Source organism: Streptopelia decaocto, assembly GCF_964273445.1.
Source record: "Streptopelia decaocto genome assembly, chromosome: 4".
In the NCBI taxonomy this organism is placed as follows: domain Eukaryota; kingdom Metazoa; phylum Chordata; class Aves; order Columbiformes; family Columbidae; genus Streptopelia; species Streptopelia decaocto.
This window is the reverse complement of record NC_138658.1, coordinates 53,946,235-53,960,950: the sequence shown is the minus strand read 5'-3', so window position 1 is coordinate 53,960,950 and position 14,716 is coordinate 53,946,235. Positions and strand designations below refer to the sequence as shown.

At 40.2% G+C, this 14,716-nt stretch overlaps 1 protein-coding gene across 1 annotated transcript in view; it reads right to left on the bottom strand.

The window, feature by feature from the left end:
* Positions 1-7,368: 7,368 nt before the first annotated feature.
* The window catches only part of SMIM14 (small integral membrane protein 14), a 42,498-nt gene continuing 35,150 nt past the window's right edge, over positions 7,369-14,716 (bottom strand). The window contains exons 4-5 of the mRNA XM_082050285.1: positions 11,261-11,409; positions 7,369-10,672 (exon numbers count right to left, since the gene is read on the bottom strand). Coding sequence (XP_081906411.1) covers positions 10,640-10,672; positions 11,261-11,409 — 182 coding nt within the window. The 3' untranslated portion in view covers positions 7,369-10,639. The remainder of the gene's footprint in view (positions 10,673-11,260; positions 11,410-14,716) is intronic.

Below are 14,716 nucleotides of genomic sequence, written 5' to 3'. Positions count from 1 at the left end.
GAGGGGGGTCTGCGCGGCAGCGTGGCCCCTCAGAGAGGCACTGGAGGGGTTCCCAGGCAGTGGGGAGCGGGGGCTTCCCCGGCCCCCCTGCAGCCGCTGTCCCCAGGCAGCCGGGGCTGCAGGTGCCCGGCCTGGGCTCCTTGGCGAGGTCAGGGTCAGCGGGGGGGTGAGAGATCAGCAGGCTGCCCCACTTAACTGCTCCCCTCCGGCCTCAACGTGTTTCTATAAGGAAAACAAATTTTGGTGGTCCCATGTGTGAATCATTTTCGGTACTTTAGCTGTGCTTACTGGGAAACAAAACTCATAATACGTTCTCTCTCCTGCAGTATAGTGCTGTCTCATCAAAGTCATGTGGATAGGTAAAATACAGTGTTTAAAGTCCAGATTGCCAACGTTACCAATGACTTCGCACTTATTTGCCCTTCTGATCTGGGCACTGCTCAAGGATATACTGCCTAGTTGTATTAAAAGTCTTAGGTACTACTTATGCCTTTTGTATAAATGTGTTATGTTATTAGTATGCTTCATCTGGCTTTGGGAGCAGAAAGACCGTGAGAAATCTACCATCTTCTCCATTGCATTCAAGTTCACTTATGCTGCATCTCCTACAAGCTATTTGTTTTTTTTTTTCCAGCATCTGCAACACTGCAATCATTTATGCTTTTAACAGATTTCAGTTTCTATGTTAAACACTGCCAAATTAGGTGGATACTATATGTACGTCCTTGTTAACAATGCAAATAAAGTATTGCCTTGTTCTTATATGGCATTTTTCCCGTAGGTGTTAAAGTATATAAAAAGAAACTGGAATCATTGTTTCTGTTTTATGTTCTAGTGTGTTGCTATTTTACCCTGGAGGAGTTGATCTTTCCCTAGACCAGGAGTGTCAAACTCATTTTCACCAGGGGCCACATCAGCCTTGCGATTGCCTTCAAAGGGCTGAATGTAATTTTAGGACTGTATAACGATGTGGCCCCACTGAAAATGAGTTTGACACCCCTGCCCTAGAAGAATCTGAGCCTGCTTAAGTGAATAGCTACGGTAGCTCACTGGTCCTTTAGAAATGGTGCTGTAAAATGTGTGCGTCTGTGCTGAAAGAGCCCACTGAGATTTGCGATCTCACGGTGGGATCTTAGCAGGGTCAGTGTGGTTGGGCGAAGAACCTCTTAGCAAAGGTGCAGGGTTCACCCTGTTTATCCTGAAGAAAAAACAAGTAATGTCGTGTCTCATTGCTAATTTGCACAGATGTCTCAATTTTGGACACATCCTTTTTTCCAGGGAAGTCTAGGCAAAGCAAATAGGAGCTCTGTGAGCCGTCATGACCGAGTCAGTCTCACCTATACCATCATCTTCAAAACCCCTGTCTCCTTAGGTCTTGGAAGAGCCATAAATGCTACTACTAAGAACTTTGTCTGGTCCCTCTGTAAACACCTGTTGCTCTCTTGCAAAGGCCAAATCCACTTCAGATCCTTTATATGGCCCCCCAAAAGTCTTTGTATGATAAATGTGCTTAGCGTGTACCTGACAAATGAATAGATTTTCTATGCACAGTGGTGGTCACTATGTGTGAGGCCACATTTGTAAGAAGGAGCTGCCTTCACATACTGCTGTATGTATGAGTAGTTAGCAGTTGTTAGAGTCAGCTCGTACCTCCTGGTTGAGGTTTAGTGATTGCTAAAATGAGGGCAGGAGCCTGAGAGCCTTTCTCAGGCAGGGGTTTCAGACATACCTGTCTCAGGAGAGTGCTGCGTTTGGTGGGTTATAAAGAAACATGGGGATCTAATTCTCCACCTGCATCTATGCTGATTTGCAAAGGAGCTAGAAAGAGAATACAGGTCTGGTAGTCACGGCCCTTTCCTGGGAGGAGAAAGGTCTGGATTGCGATCTGTGATTTGAGAGCTGCTTCAAACACCTGAACAGCCCTCGGAGCAGGCAATGGACCCCAGTCTCTTTTCTCTTAGCAAAGGGCCTTCATTGATAGACTACATTGTCACACCCCCTGCCTGGGATGTGGATCTCGAATTTGCTCTTGCAGAATGGCACAACTTCCCCAGAAAGGGTGATGAGGGCTGCTTTTGTTTCCCTATAGCCTGCACTCTGATGGTGAGGGTACTACTGGCAGGGGAAAAATGCAGGGCTCAGAGTCACTGGAATGAGAAGGGCATGGAGCTTGGGTCTCCTCTCTCATTACTGAATAAATTCTGAATTAGTGGGTGGGGTTTTCTTTGTTTTTCTGTTCAGACAGACCCATCGTTTTCTGTCACGTGGAATTTTTTACAATTGCCCAGAGGCAATAAAGCTTATGTAAGGCTTCAGGGCATAGCATTAAACCTCCTGAAGCACATTGCTTGGGGAGCACGGCCCTGGGCTGCTGCAAGGCAGATGAGGCTTGAGAGAGCTACTGGTAGAATTGATGAGTCACCGTTCCATTCATTCAGGATCTTACATTTTAAATATTGTCATTTGCATGATAATTTAACTGTAAGTAATCTATACTACTGAGAGCACTGCTCAAACATCCTGCTAGGAGATCATCTTTGCAGATCCTGATATTAACAGCCTGAACTGTAATTCACGGAAGCATCCATGTCCAAGAAAGGTGGTTATCATAATTCATATGCACCTACTTAAGGAGAATAGGCTTTTTTAGAGATACTTGTAATTTTTAGACTATAGACACACAAAGGACAGAGTTTATATCCTAGTCAATAATGTAGTCTTAGGAGATGGACTCCAAAAGGTATACAAAATCAAGATACTCAAGTTTTGACAACACATTTCCTTAGGTACCTGAAGGTACATCTTCTGCCTCAGTCTGATCTGGCCTAAGCAGTTCAGTTGCCTGCCTCATATCTAAACTTGATCTGATCCTGAAAATGATCCCTTTGCTATATGCTCTCATGGACCTGGTCTTTAATGTGTGCTCAGGCAAAGGCAAGCACCAGCAGGATCAAGTGGCACGCAATCCGAAGAATTAAGACTGTTTCTTTCAAAAAATCTGGCCAAGGAAAGTGGTAATGTCTTTTTAATATAAAAGTTCAATGGCCGGGAGATGTACCAGTGTGAGATCAGACCCTATGTTCTCCTCTCTGTGAGAAAAATAGAGGAGTGGGATCAAGGCCTTATCTCCACTTTCCAGAAACCATGGAGGACAGGGCCATCTGAATGCCACAGCTGGGTAGAGGGGACACTCTCCAGCTCTCATGTACAAGCTGATCCATTGTGCAAGAGAGAAATAATGATTTATGAAGGATTTGGGGGACTGGGAGAAGGGGAGGGGAAAAAAGAAAGAGCAAGCCAGTGTATGCTTGTGTAATCTCCTGGCCAGCACCCTGGTGTTGGAGGCAAGAGGAAAAGCCAGTAACTAACCCTGGTTGTGAAAGACATTTTGTATCATATCTAGGGACTGTTTATTGTCACGCTAGTTCCCCAAAAGATTTAGCTGATCATTAATTAAAGGTAGCTGCGTTTGTGTAATCAGTGCGTGGCAGTGACATCTGACACAGATTTAACAACCGCCATTGCCTATCAAGCTTTTCTTTAACTTCTGACACAGCACAACCAGGAGGCAACCCCACATGTGACGGGGAAATCTGAGCTACTCGGCAGCAGTCCCAGGCTGAGGCACAAAAGTGCCCGGAAGACTTGTCCACAGACCAGTTGGATCAGTATTTGAATCTGTGCTTTGTATTTTACAGCACTAAGAGGAAGGAAGGGGACGGAGCTAAGGAGATTACACAGGGACATGTGGGACTGGGCATGCGTGTTCCTCTGGAAAGGGCTCCAGCAGCTGCACAAAGCAAGCCAGACGCCAGTTTTGGACACAGGCAGCCGAGTGCCAGAGCTCCTACGTGTGCTCAGAGCCAACCATAACAGTTAACTGCACAGAGCTGCTGTATTGAGTTGTTGCAAGAGACATTTTCTGCCTGGCACGTCCCTACTTGGGCCCTCTCCTCACCTCCACCTCTTTGGCTCACCAGAACTTAGACTTTGCTGTTTGGTCTGACAGTTTGTCCAAACAGTTTATTATTAATCTAATGCAATATTTTCATTAGTGACAACCAGTGTGCCAAACTGCAATTATTGGTAAAATTTGTCCCAAAATGCACTGAGTTTCTGGTCAGGGCCCAGAACATCTGGACAATAATTTCAGCTGGGCTCATGGACAATATTGCAATATAAATTAAAACCAAAAGTCAGGCAGGATTAAAACGTTTAAAAATCAGGGGAAGTCTACCCTGAAACTCTGATGAGAGTGTCCTCTCAAACCCCGTTCTTTTAGTCCTTGCATGACGTTTTGTTTTCCAGTATATGACTTTCCCCTAATTTGATTATTTAAATCTCTCAGTATACACAGAAATTATTCACACTTCCTCCCAGGCTTGATTACATTTGGTGGCCTTGTCCGTTGTTTAGTAAATACCTTTTTTATTTTTTTTTTCCTGATCTGAAAACCACACACATTACACCAGACATCCAAGCCTTTCCTTCAGCAGCAGCGCTGTGGGCAGCAGCATTGCTTTTCTGAACATGGAGCATACTAAATCTCCCAACAGGAGAGCCATTTCAGGCATAACAGCCATTTCAAGAAAACAATAAGGAAGCCTTCAATGCTAAAACTAATGCGATGGAAGAACAGCCAGATGAGGCACTGGTTTTTATCATAGCCCCATTGGAGAGAAATAATTTTGTAGCATGACTTCTTTGAAGGGTTTTACTCATCTGAGTTGTCCCATTGCCTTTACACTTGTTCACATAAAATAAGGTGAAGATTTGCTCCACTGTTACAGAATGCCTGAAAATGGGGCTTAATCTCTTTCCCCTTCTTAGAGAAGCCCAATTTGCTATTCAAATTGCAAGCTAATATTTGATGAAGTGGGAAAAATTATTATTTGGATTTTCTATTTCATTTATATGAAGCTGAGGATGGAAAACAAAGCTCTGTGAAATCACTAGGAGAGCTGATGAAACTGGATTTTTACTCACTATCACCACAACGGAGATTTTGATGTGCTACATGCAGTCCTTGGTGTAGAGTCCAGTCCTGTTGAGGGCTTCTGTGGATAATTTTCTTGCTAATAATATTCAGTTTATCATTTACCATTTTCTCTACAAGTTCTGCTCTAAACTGAGCTCCTCCACCTTTTCTAAAATAGCAATTGCTGTTACCTTGAGAATGTTGTACAATGGTGGGGGTTTTTGTTGGTCTGCTTTAGAAACATATCTTCTCAGCTCTAGTATCTTCTCTTACATTTTAAGGGTATTTTTTCATCTGGAGAAATAAATAACCTTCAACATTTTAAAAATAGGTATAAGTCTGAAACTACATAGTCACAGAAATTATTCCTCTGTTTCATTGTTTATAGCTTGGAGGACATAATAACAAAATCCTGCTACTTGTTATCTTTGATTAGAAATTACTGCTGTATTTTCAATTAACATTGTATAAAATGTTTTACAATCTGATTTTCCATGCAAACAAGAACAATGAAACCCTTTAAAAGCTGCATATATATGGTGAATTAATGTTTATTGTCGTATATTGAAATATGTTTGTTTCAGACACCCTCTTTGACCAACACTTGTATCTGCAGATGCTAAAAAGATGATGTGGAAGCCAGATTCTTGTAGTTATTATATTTAATTACAAAGTGCCTGCTGTGGGAGTTGGTGATAATTTTGATACAAGATCAGGTAACATAGGTTCAGTTATTCTTGTGTGGAGACAAATCTTCAGCTGACATTGAGGAGTGTAACCCCCTGGAAGCCAAGAGAGTTGTGCTGTTTTACAATTGAGGAGGTGGTTCACCATGGGACAGTCAGCTGTTTGTGCTCCTCCCACCCAAGGTCCATGTCTTTGTAGTGAATTGCACTGGAAGCTGTTGGCTGGTACTGAACAAATAAGGGTAGAAAGAGAGATGAATATGAGTTGTCCATTTTCACAAGGAACCAACTTCATGTTCATGGCATACTTTGCTACAACGATTTGATGTATTTCTCCCAAACATCCTAGAGAAGATACAATTATTTTTCAGGTTTTGGGGCAATCTTCTCCACCTACCTGGTGGTCCTGAACAGCCAGGCCTGATGCAGATACCTTCAACATAGTTGGATGTGAGAAGACTGAGGGGAGGCCTCATCACAGTGTGCAGCTTCTTCATAAGCCGGCGAGGAGGAGGGGCAAGTGCTGATCTCTTCTTTCTGGTGATCAGTGGCAGAACCCGAGGGAATGGCAGGAAGATGTGCCAGGGAAGGTTTAGGATGGACATTAGGAAAAAGTTCTTCACCCAGAGGGTGGTGGAGCACTGAACAGGCTTCCCAGGGAGGTGTCACAGCCCCAGGCCTGACAGTGTTCAAGAAGAGACTGGACAACACCCTCAGACACATGGTGTGAACTGTGGGGTTGTCATATGCAGGCACAGGAGCTGGACTTGATGATACTTGTGGGTCCCTTCCAACTCAGGACATTCTATGATTCTGAAGCTAATTAAATTTGTGGCGATTTTGTTTCTGCATTACTTTTCATGATAAGCATGTGCACCCTTGGCAAACATCTTAACAACTGTACTTAAGTTTAGCTTTAGTTTTAGGGGTTATTTATAACCTCATGTTTGAGTAAAAGGGTAAATCTTGATGAGCAGACATTAATGATCTCTGATTAAGACCTTACAGTTTCTAAATTGACTCAGATGCCTAAAGAATTTATTAATTTTTATTATTAGTAGTACTATTAAAAATAAAATTCTGATTTTGTTTCTGATACTCTGGTATTTATTGCCACTTTCTCTGGATAGCTATATAATTTTAAACCCTAATGCTCCCCTGGCATTTTCCTTTTCTTCCTTGGATTAACAGAGGAATCCCTGACGTGGGATCTGAGCTGCTGCCGAGGCATTTCACACTCTGCCTGTGGAGGAAGAGGAGCGCTGCACCCCACGGGAACAGTGAGGGAGCAGCAGGTCTTTACTGCTTCTACACACTGCCTCAGATCCACTGGAGCATCTTCCTTACAGCAGCTCTGTGTCCAACTGAGATGTACAAACTTCAGCATCTCACTGTGTCACTGCCAAGAACAGGGACTAGAAAACAGACTGCAAATCCCAAAGTAGTGGGATTCGATCTAAAATGAAGTAACATAATTGGCATATTTGGCCTCTGCCATTACTTGTCTTACTGTAGTACTTCTGACTTACTAGGTTGCATAACTACTTTGAAGAGCAAAAGGCAGAGATATCTGTGTTGGTCATCAAAGTATCTTAAACATTGGAAACCACTTATAATTCATTCTGACTTGCTTGAGATGCATACAGAAGGAACGTGTCCATTAGGAAAGTTGGAATTGATGTTTTAAAAATTACACAAATGATATGCCATTTTTACTGATACTTATTTTTAGATGATTTCAAATTACTTTAGAAATTGATAGGTTGGTGCAGTCCTACATCTTATACGAAGACTAACAGACAAAGATAAAAGGTTACTAATGATTGCTATTTATTTTGTTAAGTCCATAAAAAGTGCATAGTACAAGCCCTTTATCCCAATCCAAGTACTCAGTAAAAGATTACTAGGAAACTGTGAATGGCACAGATGATTTTTTGTTTGGCAAAATTCAGACATTTTAAACCACCGATTTACATTAGGTATATCACACCATCACCCTTCCTTTTTCAATCATGAACATTACAAGGCTAAGTGATCTGCAGACAATACATGAATACATATGATTTCTCATTTCAGAGTATAATAATTGTGTTAAGCAGATGCTAAAAATGCTATTGTTTTAACAAAGTTCTAAGCTAAGGTATAATTGTAAACCTCCCTCCATATTTCCCAAGTTGCTACAACTTGCGTCTCTTCATAACCAAGTTTAAAACCCTCGTTACAGATTTATTCGTATCCTGAAGCTTCACATACTACTAATTTCTTCCAGACTTCTCAAAATTTACCATAAACATCTGTAACCATGACACAATTATTTCATTGCAAACTACACCACTAAAGGCCAGATTTCTGCCACCCTTACTAAAGCTGCTACTAGTACATTATCTCAGAGTAGTCCCACAAACTTCAGTGCAACTACTTGATGAGTAAGGCACTATCTAACATGAATAAGAGTGGCAAAAAAAAGTCCTACAATTAGTTCCTTTTATTTTAATTAAGAGTGGTGATCTGAAGGTTATATCTTGGAGAGAGTATCTGAATTTAAAAGGCATATATTTTGACATGGGATAGTGGCCTGGCTCTTTAGTAAAACATTTTACAATAAAGTATTTCCAATGTTTTTTCTTTTACATAGAAAATTTAAAATAGCAATTTACATAAGGAAAGCATACATGTATAAAATCACTGGGACAATTACTTAGAGGAATTTCAAGCAAAGATAGTTCATTTAAATGTAAACCACAACATTACTCTGAACAAAAAGTTCATTTGCCAAGACTGTTGGAGCTGGGTGCACATGGTGAGTTTTTTAAATACATACACAGACACTGAAGTCAAGCGAGACTGACCCTCACAAGTGAGGAGCATCTGCTGTAAATCTCACCGACTTCCAACAGGATGAGGAGTGGTGAAATGAAGCCTGTTTCAGGTGGCTTTTTAATCAATTGGTTTTATGCATCTGATAGGGAATGCTTCTGGCCAAAAATCCTTGGAGAAAAGGTCAGTGTAGGAGATTATATATATTTTCTTGTTGGTTCAACAAAATGATGCCATATTACTCATTCTGTTCAAAATAGCATCCCAAACATAAATGCACATGGAAGGCAGAAAGCAAGCACAGTCAGATTGCTTGTCCCAGTGACATCTTTACACAGTGTTTGTGGCCTGGACACCATTAGACATAACAGGACGAATTCTCTCAGCTTCTCTGCTGCAGCTCCATTGCTTTCCATGGCACTGCACGGATGTCACTGAGAGCACCTGGCCCAGCCTTCTTTCTTTTCTTTTTTTTTTTTTAAATTTATTTTTTTTTTATTTTTTACACATGCTCCTATGCTTGGGAGCACACTGTTCCACAGAAATTCAAAGGGCAAATACATCGAATTACAGAAGCCTTTCTTCAGGTCTGTGCTGTGCCTTTACAAGGAGGCTTAGCTGGCCTGCCATTTACCCTGAGGAGGAAAACCCTGCGCCTCTCAACCACGGGATCTCATGCGAGATTTTTGTTAGAGCCCATTAACACAAACCTTTATGCATCTTAACAGTTAGTTCCTTCAGCTCCGTAACTAAAGTCCTCATGAAATAAAGGTTTGTAGAGTAAGGCTTTGAATTCCCATGTCTGTTCTACTGACCTCTATGGAAAGAAGCTTCATGGTGGTAACATAAAAATGTTTTTTACATTATTCTCATCAATTTTCTGAATTGATCAAGAAAAATATACAGTGTCACTTTTCTGTACATCTTTAAAATGTTTTTAAATTAATGTATATAAAAAGTAATTCCCATTTGCTACAATGGGAGATGTGCACAGGTACGTGCACAGCCACACGCACGCATAAACACACCACACACACACACAAATACTAGAGGGAAAAGACATGCTATATGGATTCACCTGCAAGTTTGTTATTCTACAATTACAACCAGTAGATAAGGATGAAATGTTAAGAATTGCTGATAACGTACAGGTGAAAAAACCTGAATATCCAGTATATGTTGTATACCAAAAGTTGGTAACTTCGGTAACCTCTTGGTATGATTTCATCCTATCCAACATACATTTCATCGTGGCTAAAACCTTGTTAAGATATGGATTATTAAGAGACTATATGAGAACAGAAAATTCTACAAAGTTCTTATTCTGACTAAATTTCTCCGTTCATAAAACCTGTAAATAAACAAATCCATTTTTGGAATACATTTTTGAAATACATTTTTGACAACATATTGAATAGGATATATCATTTATTAATGAACAAGATAAAATTAATTTATTTTTTGGTGGTATAATCTTTTGCGTAAAGTCCCTACTATATATGTCAGAGCTTTGACTGTGGCAATTATCACATTCACTTCTTTGCACACACACACACAGAGTATAATTCTAGTGGACAACCCGTGCTTTTGACAACAACCCTGAAAACTATGTTAGTCATCCAAAGACCAGACTAAAAGCTGCTCTGAACCCAGGGCAAATATGAAATAATTTCAATTTTTCACCACATAACTAAGCTAATAGTTGCAACCACAATAAAACTCTCAAAAGCATACTGGAGAAAAAAATATGGATTAATCTGAAGAAAGGTCAGTAACCTTCCATTATTATAGATGTGCAGGGATTTTCTTTTTCTTTCAATGCATATCAGAAATCACTGTAAAGAAATTAAGATAGCTGTAAGAGAAAGAGACCGAGTGGAATGTCCACAGTAATGGTAACAACCAAAAAAACCCCTGCAATGCCTTATAATTATTCAAATTACAATCTACTAAGAATTGTAATAACATACAAAGCAAAAATTAACTTAAAATTGAAGTCGCTAAAAGCAGTTCATGAAGGTAACTGTTGAATGATAACTCTGCTCTATATAAATGAGAAAAGAAAACAGTATTGAATGGGGTTTAGGAGTAATCTGGTCACTTCGTTCATTTGGTCGTGCAAGGTTTCAGCTGCTGGACTTTTCCAATACTGAATGCTCTAGTCCACTGGTGGGGCTGGTGGTTCTTGTCCCTAGGGGGAAGGAAGGAGAAAAAGAAAGAAAAAAACACGTACAGGATTAGAAACAGTGCTTCACATAAAAGGATTTAGAAATAAAAGAAGAATGCCAAAGAGTTACATTGTGCTTCCTTTTAAGATCACTCAATCTCTCTTTCAATATTCAGAGTAAATGAGCATCGAAGAACAATACTGTTTCCTGCATTGATAGCTTTTTTTTTTCCATTATCCTGTATCTAGGACAAAGATGACCTTCTTATTTTCATGCTGTAATTTTGTTTAATGACTTCTCTTAAAGCTGTGATTTTCCTCTGGTACTTAAGAAGGCAGGAGGCAATTCCAACCAGGGACAGCCAGTGTCCAGAGGACAGTGTGACCCACAGTCAGTCACCCGTGCCTGTTCCATCCCATGGCAGGGCTCACAGCTGGCTCTTGTGATTCTGCTTTCACTTTGGTTTTACTCATTTTCATTGCTAATGGAGTTCCAAGAAAATACAGGGAAAAAAAAGAAGGAAAAAAAGACTGCAAGATAGTCTGTATTAAAACAAAATAGGTTTAAGCTATTGTAGAGTTTCTCTGCAGGGCACTTGACGATGCACTTACATTGTGTGGGCTGGTTGGCTTTCCGGCTAAGTTGGATCCTCTCAGATTACGAGGTCTCAGTAAGAACAGGACAAGTGCAATCACCACCCAGGCCATCATTATCATGGCAAAGCTGATACCATTGTCACTGGAGGAATTTGGTCCTGGCACTACAGACAAGGAAAACTCAAGTTATAACACAGAGTGACAGCTGAGTTCTTTCCCCAAACTGAAAACAAAAATATAACATAAGTCTCAGAAAAAAACCCATGAAATATTTTTCAATCGAGTTCTCTGATTAGTCCTTCCTTTTGGCTTTGAGACAAGTAATTCTTGGTTAGTGTTAGACTGATTTTTTAATCACATTTCTTATCCCTTTGAAGAGAGAATCTACTTCATAAGATTTCACTGGAGTTCTCAGAATTATCATGACTATTTCTTAGTTCACATTAACTCCTAGTGAACTGGAGTGATAAACACACACTTTGTGTTTAAGAAATCAAACTTAATGCAAAATACAGTTATGTATGTTGGTGTTTGTTTTTTGCCTTAAACAAATAAAAGACTAGAGAGATGAAAGCTTAAACTCTGTTGTTAGGCCCCATACAGAGAATGTGCTAATTCTAGCAAGAAGAGGCAAAATAATGGTTACAATTTTCTTGGCTACTGTAAGTTATTTATTGAGAGTTTGTTCAGATAAGTGCCAGTGCCCACATGCCAGATCTCCATGACTGGTTACCCAGGTCATGTGTTATTTCTGATAGCATCAAGGAAAACCCATCTGTCAGGAGGGGGAAAAATGATGAGGAGATACATGAAAAAGTGAGGCCCAGAAATACAATATAAAAAATTTACACCTAATTTCCATACAGAATGGCTGAGACATCAAAGCATGGAAATAAAACTGAGAAAATCACATCAGATTGGAGATGGCTGGTTACTCTTTTTGGATCAAGAAACTCTGGCAAATACCTGCACATTTGAAAACAACAACTTTTATCCTCTGAAACATCATTTCAAATAATCAAACTGTAACTAAAATTGTCAGCTGAAGTGTAAACCAACATATAAGTTAACTACCTACAGTACTTACATGGCTTACAGGATGTTTGAAAGAGAAGAACACAATTTCAAATAAGTATATTTCACTATGGCAACATGTTACACTTGCACAAAAGTTACAAACGTGCTGGCAGAGGCGTCTAGCAGTAATCGTCTGAAACTCTATTCCCCACCCTTTCAAGTGGTAGGAGTTTCATCCATGGGCTGTTCATCGTTGCAGAGTTACAGTGATTGCAAATTGGGTCCATCTTTTTGAAACACCCTGTAGTATGTAAAGACTTCACTAATGATCTAGATGATCAATTAATACAGAACAATAAATACAAAGCTATAATGAATAACCTTCAGGAAGAGAAGAGCTATTCTATTTTATTACTCAAGTTGAAAACTTTAACATCCACGGAAACTCCACAGGGACTTTCGTATCCGTCAGATTTTTCAGTTGTCTCAACTCACTTGGATCATCTCATTACAGAGTCAAGCCTGGATCCAGTATTGTTTGGAAGGTGCTCTTCTTTAACATTTGCTAGGTAGCTCATGCCCAGTGAGCTGCTGGACTCATTTCCTTGAAGGTTAATGCTGACACCAAAGAACCACCCTCATCACTGTCACACTGGGAAGCATTTTTAACAGAGGCTCTTCTGTGAAAGTGGTTTCCTCATGGCACAGCACAGGGGCACTGCGGGGCAGCTTACAGCTACACCAGTCACAACACCGCTCTGCTGTCAATGCGACTTCAAGAGTTGAGGCTGTTGGGCTCATGTCCTTTACTGACATCACATGCACTCAAAAATGTCAAAGAAGAAAAAAAAACCTTATAGAAGGTCATGCTTCTCACAGCACGACCACCACCATTAACATGTATGAACAAACGAAACTGCCACACAGCTCTTGCCTTTTAAGTGTCCAAAATGTAGACATTTAAAAACTCACAAGCTGCTAATGTAGAGGAATGTTAGAGGTATATACAATTACAAGTGACAATTCTTTTGGAGATTGGAATAAATAAAGGGTGCTGTATATGAAAAGGAATGGTGCAAAGAAAATGAATGAGAATGGTACAGCCTTTAATTCATTAGACGCTAGCAGACAATTGATTCAGAAAGCATGTGGAATTGCACAGGTAAGAGTTTAGATCTGCAATTGTGCTGAGGGACAACATTGCTATCAACATAATATATCAGTATTTTAAGTCTTAGATGACCTTTACATATGCAACGCATTAAACCAGCACATAATTTGGCATGAAAAGAACAACTGCTTTATTTTTGGGCTTCCAGACAACATTAATAGCTACCCTGAGACCATCTTCAGTAGCACGTAAGACAGCCTTTGGCATCTGCTTTGGCATGGATGTTCAGCAGAATACTGAAAATTCAGATCACCTGTTATGCTGGATTCCCCATACAACACAGAGAAACAGGGACTACTCAGGCTGCCTTCTGGAATATTTGCTGAACCACAGAGCACTTAGGGCCCATGGTTAAACAAGAGTTGGGATAACCAACTGCTGCTAGGTCCATTCATGCTACAGATCAAGGAAGGGAACAGAAGGAACCACAGAGGTAAACCACAGGTGTTCATGCAAGACACAACTTCTTCCAGCCTGCATTGTAATATGGTTTATATAGAAGCAAATGTGCTGAAGCGTATTCTGAACTAAGTTAAGCAAGACAACCACTGATCTAACACAGCTTGACCCTGTACTACCTACTAAAAGCATTCCAGATACTGAAACAGCCACAACACTGTTTACACTATTCAAGAATCGTTAAACCCACACCTCTCAGAAATGACCATGTGTTTTAATAAGGATGTGAGATATTTCAGAATCTGTTACTTTAATCTAACATAAGGAGATGAGGATAAGCAAAATCTCGCATAGCGGGGGTGAATCACACTTTTCCAAGCTTTTTATCACAAAACATGAGGACAGGAAGCTTTTTCAGCTACTGGGAGCAATAATATGTAGAAGAAAACAATATTTTGCTACAAAGACCTCCATCACTGAGACAACCAAATAATCAGACAAGGCCAGCTTATGGATAAAGAACAGCTGAGTGAAGCTGAAACTAAGCAGGATGGAATTTATGCTGGTGAGCACAAGAAGAGATCTCATTTTTAAGAGTTCATGACCACAATACTTTTACCTATAATTGATATTTTTGCAGGTAATTTAGAAGTGTTTTTTTGATTCCTTGAAGAATAAAGGCTAACCTAAAGAGGACCTGTGATTATATTTTCTAATATTCCCAGATGGATAGAAGATCGTCTTGTTCTAACCTCACAGATGGATGTCCCTGCCACCACTCGTTTTGATGGATGGATCCGGTTATTAATCACCAGTGCCTGGAAGGCAATAACTAGTGCATATAGTGTATAAGAATGTAGACTCCTGTGTCCCTGAGTGAAACG